This window comes from Cucurbita pepo, chromosome LG09 (genome assembly GCF_002806865.2).
Source record: "Cucurbita pepo subsp. pepo cultivar mu-cu-16 chromosome LG09, ASM280686v2, whole genome shotgun sequence".
Classification (NCBI taxonomy): domain Eukaryota; kingdom Viridiplantae; phylum Streptophyta; class Magnoliopsida; order Cucurbitales; family Cucurbitaceae; genus Cucurbita; species Cucurbita pepo.
The window spans coordinates 3,647,384-3,666,986 of record NC_036646.1 but is presented as its reverse complement, the minus strand read 5'-3'; the positions used below and the strand labels follow the sequence as shown (position 1 = coordinate 3,666,986).

Sequence of the window (19,603 nt, the reverse complement as noted above, 5' to 3'; positions counted from 1 at the left end):
TGGCACCGCCTTCTGCAGCACTGACGTCCCTTGGAAGATCATCATCTGGTAATGTCTCTTGTACTCCATTACCTCTTCCGGCGCCAACTTGGTGAACCCAAACTTGTTTATCCACAACGACTCCGCTTCGTCTGCGGCTGGCAGAACCAGATTCTTCACTTTCAGATACCCCAACAACCTCTCAATGCACGAATACAACGATTGGAAGTACCCCTGAAAATACCCTCTTCCTTCTTTATGTGTACTTTTCTCCTATCAAAACAGAGCTGATTGTGTTTGTTACTTACCTGTCCTTGAAAGTTGGTGTCTGTTGCCACTAAAGGAAGCTCCGCCACTTCACTCCCAAATATCCGAAATATTCCCGCCGACACAACACATTCACTGCAAGAAACAAACAAAAAGAAAACTAATTTCAAGTCCTAAGCTCCAACAATAAAACTCTCTACCTTCAAAGACTTCTTCTTACTTCACAGTTAGAACTGCACAGTATATCCCACCAAACTCTTGGCCCCTGATGTTCCTCCTGCCCAGCAAATACAAGTTCATGGCATTACACTCAACACCCACTAATCATTTCATTGGGGGAATGAAAAGAAAAGGAGAAGAATAGCTTTTTACCCATAAAGCATTGACGGAATGAAGTCCCTCCCAGAGGCGGAGTCAACTATGGGGTCAAAACAATACTGGATTTACAAAATTTGGAATAGTTGGCAAGTGGTAGTAGAAAAGCACAATGCACTCGAAATGATATTATTTGGTCACTATGGTCACTCACATGGAAAATAGAAACGGCCTTTGAAAGCAATGATCTAGTTTCATCAGAAGATGACATTTTCCAGTTTAGGACCCGCCATCTAATTTCAAGGTTGTTTATGCTTCCTGGACCCTTGTCGTCGATCTTTTTTCGTACCGAGACCAGAATAGACTCGGGCAGCTTCTCTCCTCCCAAAAACACTAGCTTCCCCAGTGCAGAGTGTATCATGTTACACCCTGGACAACAGAACCACTTTCCTTGGGGGAGTTCCTGCGAGAATATCAAGATTTTAAACATTCGAAATTTATCGCTTGCTCACAAGAACTCTGGCAGATAAAGATGGTGTAGGGGGGGACACCTTGAGATCTTCCATGTTGTGTTCCTTTAAGCAGCCAACGTGAAACTCCTTCTCACACTGAGAAAATATTGGCATTAGGTACTTTAGGATTAAGAGAATAGTGGTAAAGGAAGATTAGATAAATTAACCTTATAAGAATAATACCTGATCACAAAGAATAACGGTTCGAGGACCGAAACCTAACTTGCTAAAGTCATGGCAACTACAACAGTTGAGAGGTCCATAATGAACACTTGAAGAAACATTAGAAGGAAAAACCCAACATAGAACAAAAATATTGAGCAAAATGTGAAAAATGAGGTTGTGGTTTCAAGAAAGAAGAAACAAAAACCTGCATAAGGCACATCCACCAACTTCCACCTCCAAAGTTTTGACAATGCGAATGCATCTCGTTGTTATCTGCTTAATAGGATCAACACCAGCAACCCTTCCAGCGGCAACAGCATTTGCATTGTGCTCCACAAATTTTTCCTTCTGGAACAAATTCTGGCAATACTTGCAGTACCAGGTACCGGTCGGGATGCATGGTAAAGGAACACAATCTGAATTGGCCAAGAAAAAATGTCAAATAGTGGACAAATGGGGAATATCTGTATTCTGCATTACAGTGTAGTGATGCATAAATCCAGTCCAGTATGTAATCATCATGATTATTTATGCATTGATGTTTAGAACAAGTTACTAATCGACAAATCTTTCAACGTAGGCCTCGAAAGAGAGAATTTTCAAAATTATGTGGAAAAACTAACACAAAGATAGGACATTTTCGACGGGAAGTGAAATCACCTCTATGAAAAGCCCTGGGGCAGCCATCACAACACAATAGATCCCCTCCATCTGCGCAAATGCTACACAAGTCATCAGTATCATTGGAAGAGAACTTTCGTCCTTTTGATAGAGATATGGACAACTCATGTAGAGACACCCCATTTGATGTGTAAATGTGCAAATATCTGCAAGGGAGAGTTACACTAATCAAAGTCAAAACAAAACCAATTCTATCAACTAAAGTCTAATAATACATTACAAACAAAGTTTCACTTCTGTCAAAACTCCACAACAATCTGTCTAGATTTCATTCACACGAAGGCAGAAACTTACCATTAGTATAAGCTGAGTAAGATGCAATAACTACTTAAAAACATAGACATTGGCAACTCTTTCCACATTCTTGATTCTCATTTTTATGAAACGTTCCGAAAATCATATACAAATTTTGGAAACAACGAAATCTAGTTTCTTGTTCTCATTCAATTTTTTCAAAAAGATAAATAACTTATTTTATCATTCTATAAAAATAACATAGAATATTTAAACAGATGACAAGAAACAAGAAAGAGTTACTATAAACAATTACCAAACACATTTTTGTTTTCCTCCTTTCAGAAAGAGAGAAAAATAGAAATAAGAAAAATTAACATTACCAAACGCTCCAATATAAACATGATTTCGTGTTTGAAGTTTTTATAAAAAAAAATCATATCAAGGATAAAGTATATCAAAATGAATATAGCAAGTACTCACGGCTTGCGCCTTGATGCCCAGCCAGCATGAGCTTCAAATTGTGAGGGACTAACCTGCTCATTAGGCAAAAGTCAAATTAAAACTCCACCAAATCTTCAAGATCATAAATGCTTCAGCAAAATAACACTACCTCAGAATTGCAGCAGCTACAAAAAATACTAAATCCCTTTTTATACCCAACCAACAATTTCTGCAACAACAAATAAGATGAATAAAATATAGTATATATAACATGAAAACTAGTAAGAACATTGCTTGTCTATGATTAAAAGGAAAAAGAAAAAGACCTGCCCACGGGCATAGTATGCAACTTCAGTTCCATCGGGTAATATATCTTCGTCAAACACTAACTTATGCAGCCGTAGATCCCTGTTAGAAGGATATTAGATAATGCTCATGAAATAAACTATAATAAATTTATTTAAAGAAAAGGAAAATGATGAACAAGAGGATGTTAGAACATATCCACATAAGCGGAGTGGCACAAGAAGTTTATAAAAGGTCCAAACACTCACTTTCGAGTTAATCTTCCATGACTTTTACCACGAGTGGAACCACTCTTAGATGCAGTATCAGATGACTTAGGAAGTAAATTTGGATTTGGAGTGCTGCAACAAACAGGCATAAGAAAAATACACTTTCAAAATCTGTGGGAGCAAGATGCAACAATAGTCGTCTGAGATATGCTACATTTTCTAAACTTAAATTTCAATTCCAAGTAGCAATAACAGTGAGTGAGATGATCCACCCAATGTTCTTATCTAGATAAGGATGGTAAATCCATCCCTAGAACTACATGCAACAAGTTATGTGCTAAAGGGATTTGGAAGTGTCATCGAGACATAGGAAATCTGTCGATTTACATCAAGTCTTAGCAAACCATGAAAACTTGACAATTTTAGCTCGAAAGTGTAATCAGAGGTGGTAGTAATACTCGAAGTATAGCAGAGTTTTGCCATGATACTTGTACAATGAAAGACTATGCTATACAAATGACAGGCTACACTGAGTTTCTATTCAAAGTTCAAGAACTAAAATAGAACCCTTAAAACTTTAAAGAGTGAAGCAAAATAAGCATGAAAGTTCATGGACTAAAATAATATTTCAACCTACAAATTTTTTCATATATAAAATTATTATTTGTTCATGGTGTGCTTAACACAACCAAAAAAAATCTCATTAAGGAAAGCTAAGCATTACAAAACCCCACAGAAGATTTTTCATATTGTTCTCACTAAATGGAAAAAACGTCATGATCAGTAATCACACCTTTCGTTACTAAATACTATGGGAATGGGGCTACTCTCATGAGGCTTCTTCGAATCCATGCATGAACAGCAAAGAAACATTGCAATTCCGGGGTCTGATTCTGGAATACGGCCTATAACATAATGGGTTAAATATATAATCGTCAGTCTGTTGGGTATTGCAACAAAGCAGAGGAATGGCAAGACAAGCTAACCAGACATAAAAGCAACCTTTGCAACTCAGGCAGATAGAAGATCTCTTTACCAAGGAACAACCAATTGCACTTCGGATGAATTCTTCTGTCTGGTCGAGAGGATAATTTTGGCATGCGTTCATGATGTCACGGAGGGTATTCCCGTTCTCCAAGTAAATATACTCCGGTGGACGTTTATTCGAGCTACCAGCATGCAGTTCAAATAAAGTGGGAGAAATAACCTACATATTCAGAGAAGATTAAATGTTTTTTTCAAGCATTTTCATGTATTTGTTGATCATAAACAAAACTCACCTCCTTTCCTTGGCAGTTGTTACAGTGACAAATTATCCCAGAGCCACTGATTACTCCTCCAAGCCCAGTTTCTCCTTGTGCTTTAATCTACAAGAACTCAGAAATAAGAAGCTAAGACAGAAACCATTAAATATTTACAGAAACCATTACCTTAGAGCCCCTAATATATCTCACTCGAAGACCCTCCAAAATACCCGTTTCCAGAAGATCTTTTAACTTGGCGGGAAACTTCTTTGCAGACACTTTGTTCAGCTTTGTTTTTCCAATCTTCATCGTGGGTGTAGCTAAAGGGCTGGGAATTTTCTCGGGTTTGGTTTCAGAATCATTTGGGATAGCTTGCATTGCCGTACCCACATCAGATTTTGCAAGAATTTCTGTAGATGTCGTCGTGGGCTCTGAGTTCTGTTTTAAGGTCGAACGAGTGAACCTTTTACGAGGTTGATGAGCCATTTTCTTTCCCAACTGACCTTTTACAACAACGATTGATTCCGATCCATTCCCTGCTTCCTCTGGGGGAACATTTTTACCATCCTTCCCTGAATCCCCACTTGTTAATAGCTCTTCAGGTTCAATTCTCAAGGTCTCCTTAGACTTCTCATGGCTGTTCGGATCCTCACTGTCCAATAGTTCCTCCTTTGATTCTGCCATACAAATAGCATTCGATGTATCACCCATAGATTCATCCACCTGACTCCTGGGTTCTTCATCGCTTACAAGGTCTACAATATCACTCTTTGCCTCTTCCTCACTCATTGAATCCGCTGTGTCTTCCATAGTCTTCACTTTCTCGACGTCCCCCTCCTCACATCGCCTTAACTGCGCAGCCTCACTCGATTTCTCATCATCCTCTTCGCCCCCATTGGCTTCCGTCGTCGCCAATCCCTTTAACCTCTTGGGGGTGGGACTCTCTGGAATCACATTGTTCAACCTCCTTGCGTTAGTCAGAGCTAACAACCCACAAATCTCAGACTGAACTTTCAAAGCAAATGCAAACTCACGCTTAAGACCAGTCCGGACTCGTGATAACACCACAAACTCATCAGGAGCCGTACCGTTCGCCATATACCATATAGATCAATTAACCTCTCGAATTATCCCGCTGCCAGGATTCCAATACGAATTATCAACGTAAAACAAGAACAAGAAATTAACAATGGCGTTATATATGCCAGCGATTGATTAGACTGCAATGCGTTTCGAAATGGATAACTCCCAAATAATTTTTTCTTTTAACGATTATGATTTCGTTCTTTCGATGAGATAACACAGATTCGAGAAGGGGGAAAAACACAAAATAGAAACACGAAAATTAGGGTTTGTGAAACGTGGGGATTTGAGATTATGGATTGAGGAAGAAGGAGAAGAGAAAGGAGAGCACTGCACAGAGTCGGTTTCTTGAATGAAGGCAAAACGAAAAAGGAGAAGAAGACCCAGTTTTACATAATACCGAAAATAGCCCTCTGAAGACGACGACGGAAAAGATTAGGGAAAATGTGAAGAGGGAAATACGACGTCGTATAATGAATACTGTTCTGAGGGCAATTTGGTGCGTGAAAATAACAGAAACGCAATCTGTTCTACTACGACGCAGCTCCACGTTGTAAATAAATAAATAATTTTTTTAACTTTATAATTTTCGCGGCTTAGACCTAAGAGGATCTTTACACGTCATACAGAATCGCGCGCCACCCAATCACAGCTTGCCAAATATATTTTCCGTTTTTTAAGTTTCTAATATACACCGTGGAATTCGCGGGAGATTTACCGGAACTGGGCCGGATTCACAATGCATAAGGCCCATATCACGATTATGTGAACAAGAACCGTAACGGTTCAGTTATTCTAATGGGAAGAATGCAATCAAACCGGACCGCTCTGCGTTTTTTTTTTTGTTTTTTTTTTTTTTTTTTTTTTTATTATTATTATTTTTTTTTTTATGAAAGCTGGTTAAATACTAATAATAATTTTAAGGCGTTACTCTTATGCTTAAAGTGAACAATACCATACCATTGGATAGAGTCGTGTTCATCTAATATGATATCAGAGTCATGCCCTAAACTTAGTCCTGCCAAAATATGGATAAATCCTCAAATGTCGAACAAATGACTCAAAAAAGAAGGAGTCGAGCCTCGATTAAGGGGAGGTGTTGGATGATGAAAGTACCACGGACTAATTTAGGGAATGATCATGGATTTATAATCAAAGAATACTCTCTGTATTGGTACGAGCCTTTTTATAAAAGCCTCAAAGTAAAACCACTACGATTATGTTCAAAGTGAACACTACAACTCCCAAACTAAATATAATTTTAAATTATATCTTATCCCATTTAAGTCACAAATTTGGTATCAATAATTCCAACACAGAAACCAGCTAACATAAAGGATCAAAGTACGATAATTAAACAACCAGACATTATTCAAGCAAAAAAAAAAAAAAAAGTTAATAAACCTGCGAATCCGGTGGAAATTACAGGTCCAAGGTATGAAAATGCCAAAAGGGTCGGAATTGCCCTGCAAATACAACAAGCCCTGTCAATAGATTCAGCTTGCTTTGCATACTCCATTTCTCCTCCGCCGCCGTGCTCTTCCTAACATCCAGCGCCGCCGTCACCGGTCATCTATGATCAGCCATGATGGGGTGACAATCTGGGTTCAGCTTGCTTTGCATACTCCATTTCTCCGCCTCCGGCCGCCGTGAACCCAGATTGTCACCCCCCATCATGGCTGATCGTAAATGGGCGGTGACGGCGGCGCTGAGGAATTTGAGTGAAATGGTTGTAGCTTCAGTAATGACTCAATTAAAGGAGTTGGACAAGTGGGTTTAAACTTTTTGAAGTCGCATCTTCGAGGTATATGCGTCAGCCCGGGCAGGGCAGGGCAGCGGGTAACTTGTTGCGTCGGTCACCTCTGTTTCCCATTCATTTAATTTGTTGGAGGGTCAGATCGGGCTGCCCCTACACCCCTTCGGGCTCTGACATGCGCCACCTCACACTCACCAAGCGTCGCAAACACTATTTAAAATAAAATAACAATAAAAATTAATTATAATAAATTTTTAAGTTTATTAAACAAAAATTGTCTCCATAAATTTAAATTTAAAAAAATAAAAATAAAAAATAACACATATTTCACAAGCTAGTGGGGTGTGACATTTAAGGGGAGCATAACTTATCGGCCATTAGGAACGATACTCCTACTCACCCTTCCACGGGACTACAACTCTTTAGAATAATTGATGAAAATTTGACATGACACTGACGTGGGATGACATGACATGACATGACAGTGACTCAAACGCTTATTTTGATTAAGGTTGAAAAAAATCATAATTAGACCGGTTGACTTTTCATCCATCGTTGAACGGACTTCGTACTCCAAGTGTAGTTTTGAAGCGTTTATTTACAATATCACAACTTTTAAAAAAAATATATGATTTTTTTTCAAATTGGACCCTTTAAAATTGGTAATTTCACTTATGGTCCCAAACTATATTTGCAAGAGAGCCCAATTTGTGTGTAAAAATTAACAGAATTTGTGACCGGCCCATTATTATAAAGATGGGCCGACGAAGGTCCACATGGGTTAGTAAACGACATGTAGTTTCAGAAAAATTACTGGTTCGGTCGGTCAACGACAAGACAACATAGGCACTTAGGTTGTAACACTAAGCTATTACGCAAGTTTCGGCTCCATCATTGCCATTGATTTAGCAAATTACAAAGCAAGATGATTGGGTAGGATTCAAATAGTATTTATGTATGAATCAACCGAACATATGTGAGCTCGATATACATTGTCTAAGACCTACATGGTAAGCTCTCGTATGCTTACCGAGCAAAGTTACGGCTCTAAATTTTCATCAGTATATCAACGTTTTCATATGTTTGAACCATAGTTACAGTGACTTCAAAAGTATTATTATTATTATTTTATTTTTTTTAATAGGAATATGAAATCTATTAATTCAAAAATAAAATTTATTATTCATGACATGCCACGTCAGCAATATCCTTCATAATTCCATATCATATTTATTATTTTTCTCCTCAAATTCTATCATTATTAATTATTATACGTTGAGATTAGGGTTATTATCATTTCTCCCTTTAATTCTCTCCACCAATTAAAGTTATTATTATTAAAGTTAACCCGAGACGATGTGACCCACTAACTCACTTATGACGTCGTATAATAATAATAATAATAACCCTTTTAAAAAAATGAATGACGTAAATAATAATATTCACTTTATACTATTATTTTCGTCTTTTTAATTATCATACGTTCGAATTCTAAACTTTTTTTTTTATTTGTATGTAATATCCTCGTTATAAAAAAATAAATGAGTAACTTATTATTTTTAGAAAAATGATTTTGTCGGTATTGATTTTTTTTTCCATTTTAGTTCAAATTAATTCGAGATGATGTGGCTCACTAACACACGTCTAGCACACCTATGAAGAGGCCGAGAATATTTGACTATATAATATAATTGAGGAAAAAAAAACATATTTTTCTTATTTAAATTCCTAGAGCATTGGCATAGAAAACACCACGTTGCTAAAAGAAAACAAGGGATTGGTTCCTTAACTTATAATGCATCAATCTATAAAATAAATAAATAAATAAAATAAAAATATATCAAATTTAAATTTTATTTTATTTTTTTATTGAAAGATAAAAAAGGTCATGAGAGTCCATCTTCTTTATGGTGTGACAAATGGATCTATCACTGTAAATTAGGTACGAATATAAATAATGTCTTAATTGAGGGATTAAATCTGAATTAATCATGACTTTAAATTTATCTATTTTTAATTTTTTTTGGATCTTATATTAATTTTTAATACACCGACGGATGAAATTTTTAGAGGGTAAAACAATCGAATGATTTTGATTAGATTTGTCACGGATGTACCTACTACTTAGCAATGTTCTCTTTAACTTTTGAGTTAGTCGGGTGAAACAGGAGCAAGATGTAGGATAAGCAAGTAACAAGGTGGACATGAAGAAAAAATGGACGTTTAATGGGCCTAATTGAGGGACACCCACCTTTTGCTTTTTTTTTTTTTTACCTTTGTGTTGAGCTATGTTCATATTGGTTTATAAATATAGGGGTGGAGATTCAAAATTCTGACCTGTAAAAAAAGTTATAAAAACGTTTCAACTAGTCTTTTTTTGGTACAGTGTCAAAAATTGTGAAATCGTGTTTAGATTGTCATGCACGGTTTAGTCACGCCAGTTAAGTTATTCGACCGTTGTGGGGTCGGGGGGTTGAAAGGCATATGGGAAGAATGTGAGGTGAGGTGAGGAGAGGACAAACAAAATTATAAGGGAAAGACTGAAAGACAGGTAACCTAACACTCAAAATTATGTGTGTGTTCTTCCTACCAATTAACTTTTCTATCTTCTTTCCCATTGTCTCATTCTTTCTATCCACTTCTTTTCCCCCACACCATCTTTGTTCTTTTCTGATTTGTCATCTCCCTTTTTTCAATAATTTTCAATTATTTCGTAAGTAAATTAATTTGGAATATCTTACGATTCAGGGTTTAGGGTTCAAGAATTGTATCAAAAAGCATATGATAGAATCTGTGTTAGTCTATGTAGATAATCTTTACTCTTAGCAACGTGGCCGTGTCATAGGAACTTTTGAAGTCAAATGGGGTTCATATGACTCGATACCCTGACCAATCTAGATTACTCAACCCAGACCATAAAGGTTGGGTTGACTTAGAATTTGTTTCAGTTTGGGTTGAGTTGAATTTTCAGATTTGGTTCAATTTGCCGGGTTGACATTCTTTTTGTCATGTTTAGGGTTACACTCCAAAAATGGTTTAAAAAAAAATTAAGATTGTTAACAATGCATTGTGACGTGAAAATATTTACATATAAACTTTATGAGATTTAGTTATTGGATAAATAATTTTTTTAAAAAATAAATAAAAATAGAAGAACAATCGAACAAACCTAAAGGATTGGATTATGTTGGTTGTGAACTATAGTGGGGTTGCTCACGTCAGCAACCCAACCAACTCCAAATTTCAGGGGTTAGGCCGAAAGATTTTTTCCACCCAACTCATGTACATCCCTAACTTGAATTGTAAACGGTTCATATCTGAATCTCAGACATAAAGTATTACATATCCACACTCGAATAAAAATGTCGTGGACATACACCGATAAAATAAACTTCAGCACGTTTCAAATAATGTATATTAATTATTTGTTGAAATCAAATGTGACTACATAACAATCCATAAGCAACGAGTCAATTTGGTAATTAAGATTCTTTTATTTGTCCTCCTTATGAACATCAATCAATCAGCTACCTCGGATTCATCTTTAATTTCGACAAAAAATAGGTTTAGATCTTATTATACTTGGTTAATGTTCGTATAATTTGTTTATTAAATTATTAAGATAAAATTGCTTAAATAGGTCTAAAATGAAAATAGCCGTCATAAATCATAATTACTTTTTCTTTTATATTTATATAAATAAAAAAAAGTTGACTGAAATAATTGGTGGAATATTATATAAATAAACCAGGCGCAGTTGAATAAAGCACGAAAATGAAAAATAAATAATAATAATAATAATAAAGGAGTTAGAATTATGATTGGCCAACTTTAATTTTAGTTTAATAATTAAAATAATAAAAATAATTATGCAAAACCCTAAAAATGAACTTTAGGTAGCAGCCATTATTTAATAAATACACAGCTTTTGGGTAAACTTAGGATAAGATAATGATTTTATTCATAGATTTCATGCACTCTATCATATGCCTCCTAGGGCTTTGGCTTTTTATCTATAAGTATTTTAAAAAAATAATGATTATTATTATGATTATTATTATTATTATTATTATTATTATTATTATTATTATTTTGTTTTGCTTTTCGTGGAGTGTTGAGTGAGTAAAGGAGGGCTGTAGGGTTTTTGGTCGGAAATGAGCTTGCAATAAATATAAATAATAAATAATTTTATGGGTTATAATTATTATTATTTTTTTAGTGGGGAAATTAGTGAAGAGTTTGAAAAACAGCCGACAATAAAGGCGCATTTGACTTTGACCTAATAAGGCTCCATTGTTCTAAGTTTCAAAATTGACGGTTAAAGGAAATTACTCTATCTACTCACTCTATATATATATATATATATAAACGAGTAAATTTTATGTGTTCTCAGTGTCACAATCGCACTTTTAGTGGTAACGGACTTGCGATTGTGCGGCATTCACTTTCCAACGACAAGTGAGCTAAACCAATTCGTTCTTGCGTTGCCTACGGCCAAGCAGCGTATGCTCGAGCCTCTGGCCTCGGTTTTAAGAGAAGGTTTTAGAAAGCGAGGGCAGAGAGAGATGTTTGAAAGAGACGTTATATAAGCAAGCAAGAGAGAAATAACAAGACTTACAGTATATAACCTTGGGGAGGGAGAAGTTGACAACTAGTCGTATCCCTCTATAGTACAGTCTGAGACATTTCATATCTGACATGCCTAGATATGATATTTCTGAAACGTCATACTTCCTAGAAATACAAAAGTAAAACACTAGAATATGAAAAGACATAAAGGGTTGGGCTTGTCATGGGCATGCGGCCATGGGCAACACGCCTTGGACGAGCATGACCGTGACACTTAGCTCCTTATTTGGTCAAGTCTCCAAAATGATAGGCAAGATAAATATATTATAAAAGTCATTTTCACTCGTGGGAATTAAAAACAAGCTTCTTCACATGCAAAAATTCATAATTTATTCAAGATTAAAATTGAATCGCATATAATGGTCTTTGGAATGTTAATCTTTTTCAGTCAAATTTATAAAAATATTAAATACTTAAATCATTTGAACCAAATAATTTTATAATAATTATAAAGTATGTAGTCAACATTTGTTTTTTCAAGTATTTTTAGAATTTCGAACATTATTTTTTTTTAAATTTTTTATATATACAAAATTAATTTTACATGACAAATATTGTGAAATAAACTTTTTTTTTCTAGTATTTTTCCAAATTTCATTAAGTTTTAAGATTTTAAAATTATATTTTACAAAAAAAAAAAAAAATTCAAATCTTATTTTTCGAGTATTTTTCAAAATAAAAAAAAAAAGAAAAAAAAAGATATATATATATATATATATAATTATACATAGAGAACAGTTTAAATAAGTAGCCTCCAAAAAATAGCCACTAATAGTCTTGACTGCACTACCGACAACCCTTGAAAGCGGGAACGACGTGTCGGATAAAGGTTGGGGATTTCTTGATTTTATTTTTTATTTACTTTCAAGTTAAATTTGAAAAGCGACAGAACGTTCCGAAAAGGAAAGGAAAAAAAAGATAATTAATTTTTTGATCTGGAAGAAAGGGAGTCGTGCCACGTGGAACGGTGATATGGCCTTTCTCTGAATATTATAGACGTTAGAATTACGGCAAATTTTGTGAGTAAGAGGAACAAAACGGTGACGTGTTGTGGTGTGGGTTTAATATTTCATAAGTCGCCGCGCTCTCCCTCTCTCTCTCTCTCTCTCTCTCTCTCTCTCTGTAACTTTCTTTACAGCTTAGATTTCGTTTCCTTTGCTTAGAAACCACAGGCAGGGGGCTTCATTGGTACGTTTTTCCTTCTCTTTTTCGCATATCAGTTCTTCTCAGATCACTGGAAACAGGAAGTGTTAGTTTTCGAATCGATTACAGATGGCAGCTTTGTGTTTCAATGACTTATTCTTCTGATGATGATTATGGTGATGTTTCGTTCAGTTTGTTGATCTCTGTGTGGATTGTGATTCGTTTCTTTGAGTGGTTCGTGAAATTGAATGTGGATTTAGCTGTTATTGTTCCGTTTTGATTTTTTTTTCTTCTTATTGGCTGGAAAGGCGGGGGAAACGAATGTAACGGAAGGCTGGAATCTTTTGATTTTGATAATTGGATTAGAAGAAATTGTGTTGACTGATGGACAGCGTTGTGTACTAGGATTTTTCTTTTGAAGAGCAGAGCGTTTGAATCTCTTAATGGTGGAAATTTTGGGAGTCAAAACCGCGTTCTATTTGTTTGTTCTTTACAATTTCCTGAGAAATTATTAGGGCAGTGATAGATTGATTAGAATTCTGGTTTCGATTGTTTGTGAGTTTATTAAAATGTTCTCTAGTTCGTTGTTTTAGGGTATTCAGTTGCGTCTGTAACTTGTACTCTTATCTTCTCTGATCCGTAACGCTCGCGTTATACCTCGTTGAGGCTGAAAAAGAAGAGTAACGAATTTCTGTGGTTTTTGATGCAGTGAATTCGAGGAAGCAATGTACATACGATGAGTTTTCACAAGGTTGGTGGATTCAATGCCAGAGGAAATCAACGATGAAACTGTATTCTTGAATTTTTCTTTTCGTATAGAGATTGAAAAGGATAACCGTGTACTTCTTCACAAAGATGAGGAACATGACGACCATCAATTCTCACAGATACAATGATCCTGATCTTCAATGAATCATCCAAACTCTAACTTCTAATTAGCTTGTGCCTACTTATGAATTTTCAGTGACGGATTGAAAGATTAAATCAATAGTTTATTGAAAAATGGCTATTGCTGGTCTACATAATGTCTCTGTTCATGATTCTTCATTTATTAGAGAATCTCAATCTCAATCTCAAGCATCAAGGCAGTTAGGAAATGAAAGTAACATAAGCACCCGGGCATCCTCTCTTCTACGTATATGGCGAGGACTTGAGGATGAGCAAGTGGTGAGAGGCACAGAGGAGAGAGTTAGCGAAAGATCTATTGATCTCTCAAGAAATGATGCAGCTGAAAGGCAAAGTACTGTACGGGGGGATGATTCAGAGAATATGGGGATGAATATCAATGAGAATGATACTGACACATGGTCCGACATACAAACTGCTTCACAAAATGATGATGAGGATTCTGGTGAATTTGGGGTTGTTGAGAGGGAGAGGGTTAGGCAAATTTTTAGAGAATGGATGAATAGTGGCGTGGGGGAACATTCACCTAACGTTTCCCAAATGAGTAACGGCTCAAGGGCAGAGTGGCTTGGTGAAACAGAGCAGGAGAGGGTGCGAATGATAAGAGAGTGGGTGCAAAAGAATAGCCAGCAGAGAGGCACTCATGATGGAAATGGGGAAGTCCAAACTGCTGAGGTAGGTACTCAGGTTGCACAAATTTGTGATGCATTGGTTGGAAATCAGCACGAAGGCCGGATCCAGCGTGCTAGGAGGGGTATTCGCAGGTTATGTGGCAGACAAGCTCTCCTTGATATGGTCAAGAAGGATGAGAGAGAAAGACAGACAGAAATTCAACTATTGTCAGAGCAACAAGCTGTATCAGGCTTTGCTCATCGCAACCGCATTCAGGTTAGACAAGTCCTTTTTTCGCTGTTTTTGGACTAATACTTTAAAACGAAGTTCCTAATTATTCATGAGCTCATCAACATGCTTATTAGAGTTGAAGCAAACTGTATGCATGCTTCCCCGTCACTTGTGAGAAATGGTTGGTTTTTTCTGTGGTTCCTTTGAGTGCACCTATAATTATCAGCGCTAAATAAACAATCATGGGATATTATTTTGCAGTCATTACTCAAAAGTAGATTCTTGCGAAACAATAGATTGACTGCAAATGCGAGATCTGTATCTGTTGCCGAATCCGAATTGGGCCTTTTAAGGCTAAGACATACAGTCTCTGGTTTGAGGTACTTCTGACGCTTTATTTCATTTCACTTGATTCTTTTTCTACTTTAGATTACCAACGTTATGTAGTATTATTTCTGGATATTGTATTTGTAACCTTCTGGTGAGTTCTATTATTTAGCAACGGAGGAACAATCAAACCAGTCTGTTAGTGGTGTTCAAGTTTAGTAGATGATTTTTCTTTTTTTTTATCAAATTCCTTACTGGATTTCGTATTTTTCTCATTCTAAAAGCTGGATTACAAGGAATGATAATTGGAATTAGTACAGTCGCCAGTCTCTTTACGTTACAGCTCTACCAAGATCTTGTCCTGCTGAATCCTATTTTTCTCATTCTGTGAAAGTTTTTTTTATCTGGCAACGGAGGAACAATCAAACCACTCTGTTGATGGTGTTAAGTTGCCTAGATTTTTTTCTTCACATTCTTGCTAGTTTACGGATTTTTCTCATTTTAAAAATTTGATTTCAAAGGGTGATTATTGGAATTATACAGTCTCCACTCTCTTTCTTTTACAGCTCTACCTTAGATATTACTCTGCTGCATCCTATTTTTTCAATCCTATATTGCCTTGTAGATAAGAGAAACTTCGAGAATGGGTAACTAGTGTCAAATTACTGCCATGTAAATTGCTACGAGTGTCTCATCAATGCCACTCCAATCATCATTGGCATGTAAGATGAAATATCTAATGTCTAGCGACATCCTTAATGCTAATTACATTATTAGGAAACTAAATTTTTCTGAATTACCGAGGTATGAAAAATAGTAATCAATTTCATATGCGATTGTATATCCTCAATCCAAAAGTTATGAGATCACTGTGTCTTAATTTGGTTAAACTAAACCTAGAGCTTATAAACCTCGTTATTACTAACATCTTTTTCTACATTAATATTAACATTGATGGACGTTGTTTGTTTTCCTCGTTGAACTTGAATTCATTATCAGTTATAGTCGAGAAAAACACAAATCTGATTACTGGGCATTATGGTTAAGGGTCGTTAACTTTAACCAAGAAGTCTTAGGTCCAAAACTTGCTACCTGCTTGGAAGACTAACATTCTTTGATTGGGAGCTTCCAAATGTTGTGAAGTTGAACAATAGAAAAACTCCCTAATTCACTTGATTCAGAATGAGAGTCGTATATTGTTTCCTTCAGTGTCAACCTTGAATTTTTGCCAATTGTTTTTCACTCAAGCTCACTGGCAACTTGACGTATTTGTCCATTTTGTAATGCTGGCATATCCCTTTTGATAATAGCAATGATATTTTGACTTTTTTTGAATTAGGGAAGGATTCTTCTCCAGATTGGATAATTCTGTTCAAGATCAAGCAAGTAGCCGGCATTCTGACACCACATATAACAGTGATGATGGTGATTCTCTAACTGACTTGAATCGTACGAGGAGTTTTGAGGTCCTAGATGATCTTCCTGGACGTTTTGGGCCAAGTAACGAGGAAAGTCATAATGCAGGCTCTTATAGCATTGGTCTAACTGAAGTCAGATCTGATCTAGAAGGAAGTACGGTTGAAGGTAGGGAAGTATCTCTTGATGCGGTAGAAAGTACACAAGAACAGGTTGCAGAGAATGGTTTAGCCAGCCAAACAGCTGATATCAACTCGATGGAGATGAGAGAAGATTCAGGACAACGTATGAGAAGAATTTTTCAAGAAACTGCTGCAAATTTTTTATACTGTGAAGTTCCTCAAATTGATGTCGAGGACCATACTAGCATACTAGATGTCGAATCTTCCATTGAACAAATTGATACCCGTGAGGAAAATGATGATATTGGAGTATTATCAGATCATTCTGGAAGTTTTCAAGACAATGATCTTGAAAATGTAGATCCGCTGGAATCTACTTCTCACGAGGAACTGAATGAAGAACTAGGTATGGGAGTTGAGCCAAATGATTGGCAAGAATCTGGTTTTCAACTGGATGAATGGGAAAATAGCATTGAAGAAGATATAAACGAAACTCAGTTGGAAAGCATCACTACTAATTGGTCTGGAGAATTCTTGAGTACAACACATAGAGGAGATATTCATCTGCAAAATGCACCTGGAGCTTCACATGAAAATGTTATCTTTGTGGAGGATGTGCCTAATTGGTTAGAGGGCTCTCCTAATCGGGAGGCTACATCTAGCCGAAGGTCGGAGACCTTTTATTTTCCTGAAGAGAATAATGCGCCTAATGGAGAAATCAGAGAACTTTTAAACAGGTATAAAAATTTTTATATCACAACATGCCTTGCTAAATTCAGTCTAAACGATGAATTTACATGTGGACTATTTTTCTTTATTATGCAGGAGAAGTGTCTCTACTCTTCTTAGTAGTGGTTTTCGAGAAAGTCTTGACCAGTTAATTCGATCTTACATAGACAGGCAAGGTCACAGTACCAGTAATGGGGATCTAGACGAGATGATGTCCCCTTATACGTCTGCAGAACAAGAGCAAGAGCACGACAGGCAGACTACAGGTCAAGCGGGTTCTGTTGAGAGCCATCCACTTGATTTGCCTCTACCGCCTGCAATGCCCCCTCGGCAACTTTGGGATCATGAATTGAGTCATGATAGTTGGTCAAGGCGTGATTTTCGTCAGCAGTTTGGAGCGGTATATCTCATCATTATTCCCTTGTTTGTTGTCTTTTTGGATGAAATCGGTAGGATCAAAGTAAATAAAAGAGAGAGGAAAATATGCAAATATCAATGATAAATGATCGATGAATAGTGATTCTATGATTCTATTTAGAATTATTGCAATTGTTTATTAGGTGAAGTCAATGTTGGTGGTTGGATAATCTGGTTATCTTTTTTTTCGTTCTTTATTTTCTTGTTATTACTATTATTTTAAACTTGATGTTGTTGCTGAATTTTACAGGATTGGGAGATCATTAACGATTTGAGGATCGATATGTCTAGGCTGCAGCAGAGGATGAGCAACCTACAAAGAATGTTGGAGACATGCATGGACATGCAACTTGAGCTGCAACGCTCAATTAAGCAAGAAGTTTCTTCTGCACTGAACCGAACATCTGGTTCAGAAGGTTTGCCTTCATTCTCAATGCAACTGAATTCTTTAGTTTATTACATCATTTAGATTTGATCCGGTAACAACCTATGGAACCCACCCCACCCCTAAATAAAGATAGAACATGGTACTTAGATTCTTGGATATTATATTTTTCCAAAATTCGACATTGACTTTTACTTTTTTTTAATGTGATTCTTCCCTGGAGCTATATCATACTTTACTCAAATGGTTATTTAGCATGAGTGAAGAGAGGATGTGATAGTCTTTAGTGTTCTGGTCACTTATATGATATCACTTTCACATGTCATTCGACTGACTTGGCTGCATATAATGTCCCTGAACAGGGATATTTGAAGACAGTTTACCAGACGAAGAACCCAAATGGGACCGAGTAAGGAAAGGAATTTGTTGTATATGCTGTGATAACCATATTGATGCTTTGTTGTACAGGTAATTCCATAAAATTTTCCGACCATTTTTGTATGACTCTCTCTAGTCTTAATTTTCATTCAACTTATATTTTCTCATTTACAACCTGTAGATGCGGGCACATGTGCACATGTTCAAAATGTGCTAAAAAGTTGGTGGAAGCAAGAGGAAAGTGTCCGATGTGTCATGCGCCTATTCTAGAAGTGATTCGTGCTTACTCCTTATGACGAATTAGATGACAATAAAAACAAAAAATGAGACTAATAGTGAGATTCGTTGAGCTTCATTCTCTTGTTCCTTCCAACCATCCAGGTGTTTTACTGATTCTTCTCGTCCAAATTTCTATACATATAAAGTTTATATACGATGATGGACGATTGAAATAATATATGTAATCTCTATTATTGATTAATCTAGCGAGAATAAATACGATGAGTGGATTTAGAAACTTTATTCAAGGAATTTTGAGAATGATAAAACTTACTTTTCTAATTCCACTTCCAAAAACACTTTTATTTTTATTTTCTCTAATTCCTTTACTCGTATTAGCAATTTAATTTATGGTTGAACTGTACTTTTCTTAATCTTAAGACTACATAAACCAAAATTTACGAAGCACAAAATAAATTGTTTCTATTACCTAATATTTTTGTAAAATGAAATGCGAAATGAAATGCACACCATTTTTGCCAACTCCAGAATTCTTTTAGTACTCTCATGCAAGCGTATCCAAAGGTCATTGTCTCTCTAGGGGGCTCGTCCACCGAAGTTGGAGCAATTGCTAATCCTCGTCGCCATGTGTCACCATTCTCCACCATCGATCCTCATTTCAATACGCTAGCCATTTCAACACTACCACGGTCGATGCCACAAACAACCTTGTTAACCGACAATAAAACATGTGCAATACGGAAATATTAATTCTTATTTTACTTTAAAAAATTAAGATTAAATATTTTTAATGAAAAAATCTCTATCACAAAATACTTTTTTTTAGTTATTAAGGGAAAAAAAATATATATTTTCTCAAATCTTAAAAAATAA

At 36.0% G+C, this 19,603-nt stretch overlaps 3 protein-coding genes across 4 annotated transcripts in view; 1 reads left to right on the top strand and 2 right to left on the bottom strand.

Annotated features, from left to right (window-relative positions):
• LOC111801615 (coilin-like) overlaps window positions 1-19,603 on the bottom strand; it is a 34,490-nt gene that overhangs the window by 4,338 nt on the left and 10,549 nt on the right. The window lies entirely within an intron of this gene.
• Window positions 7-5,977, bottom strand: LOC111801612 (the record flags this gene model as incomplete). Its single annotated transcript, XM_023685658.1, is given in 17 exon segments — window positions 7-213; window positions 288-381; window positions 467-523; window positions 619-683; window positions 776-1,024; window positions 1,113-1,169; window positions 1,257-1,314; window positions 1,444-1,654; window positions 1,899-2,065; window positions 2,637-2,689; window positions 2,767-2,826; window positions 2,924-3,005; window positions 3,152-3,244; window positions 3,906-4,017; window positions 4,115-4,319; window positions 4,393-4,479; window positions 4,543-5,977. Coding segments are annotated over 17 exon segments (2,769 nt in total), but the record flags the coding sequence as incomplete, so codon positions are not given.
• On the top strand, window positions 12,904-19,012 carry LOC111801613. 2 transcript variants are annotated; one of them, XM_023685659.1, is made up of 8 exons: window positions 12,904-13,012; window positions 13,677-14,761; window positions 14,978-15,096; window positions 16,383-17,318; window positions 17,407-17,710; window positions 17,978-18,143; window positions 18,475-18,580; window positions 18,672-19,012. In XM_023685659.1, the coding sequence occupies exons 2-8, from the start codon at window positions 13,970-13,972 to the stop codon at window positions 18,784-18,786; spliced, it is 2,538 nt and encodes an 845-aa protein (XP_023541427.1). In that variant the 5' UTR covers window positions 12,904-13,012; window positions 13,677-13,969; the 3' UTR covers window positions 18,787-19,012. The 2 variants fall into 2 exon arrangements, with proteins under 2 accessions (XP_023541427.1, XP_023541428.1); XM_023685660.1 differs by lacking the exon at window positions 12,904-13,012 and adding an exon at window positions 13,033-13,143.

Coding starts and splice junctions, on each gene's coding strand:
- LOC111801613 (XM_023685659.1), top strand. CDS start 13,970: ATGGCTATTGCTGGTCTACATAATGTCTCTGTTCATGATTCTTCATTT. Junction 17,319..17,406: donor ATCAGAGAACTTTTAAACAG/GTATAAAAATTT, acceptor TTTATTATGCAG/GAGAAGTGTCTCTACTCTTC. Junction 18,581..18,671: donor ATTGATGCTTTGTTGTACAG/GTAATTCCATAA, acceptor TACAACCTGTAG/ATGCGGGCACATGTGCACAT.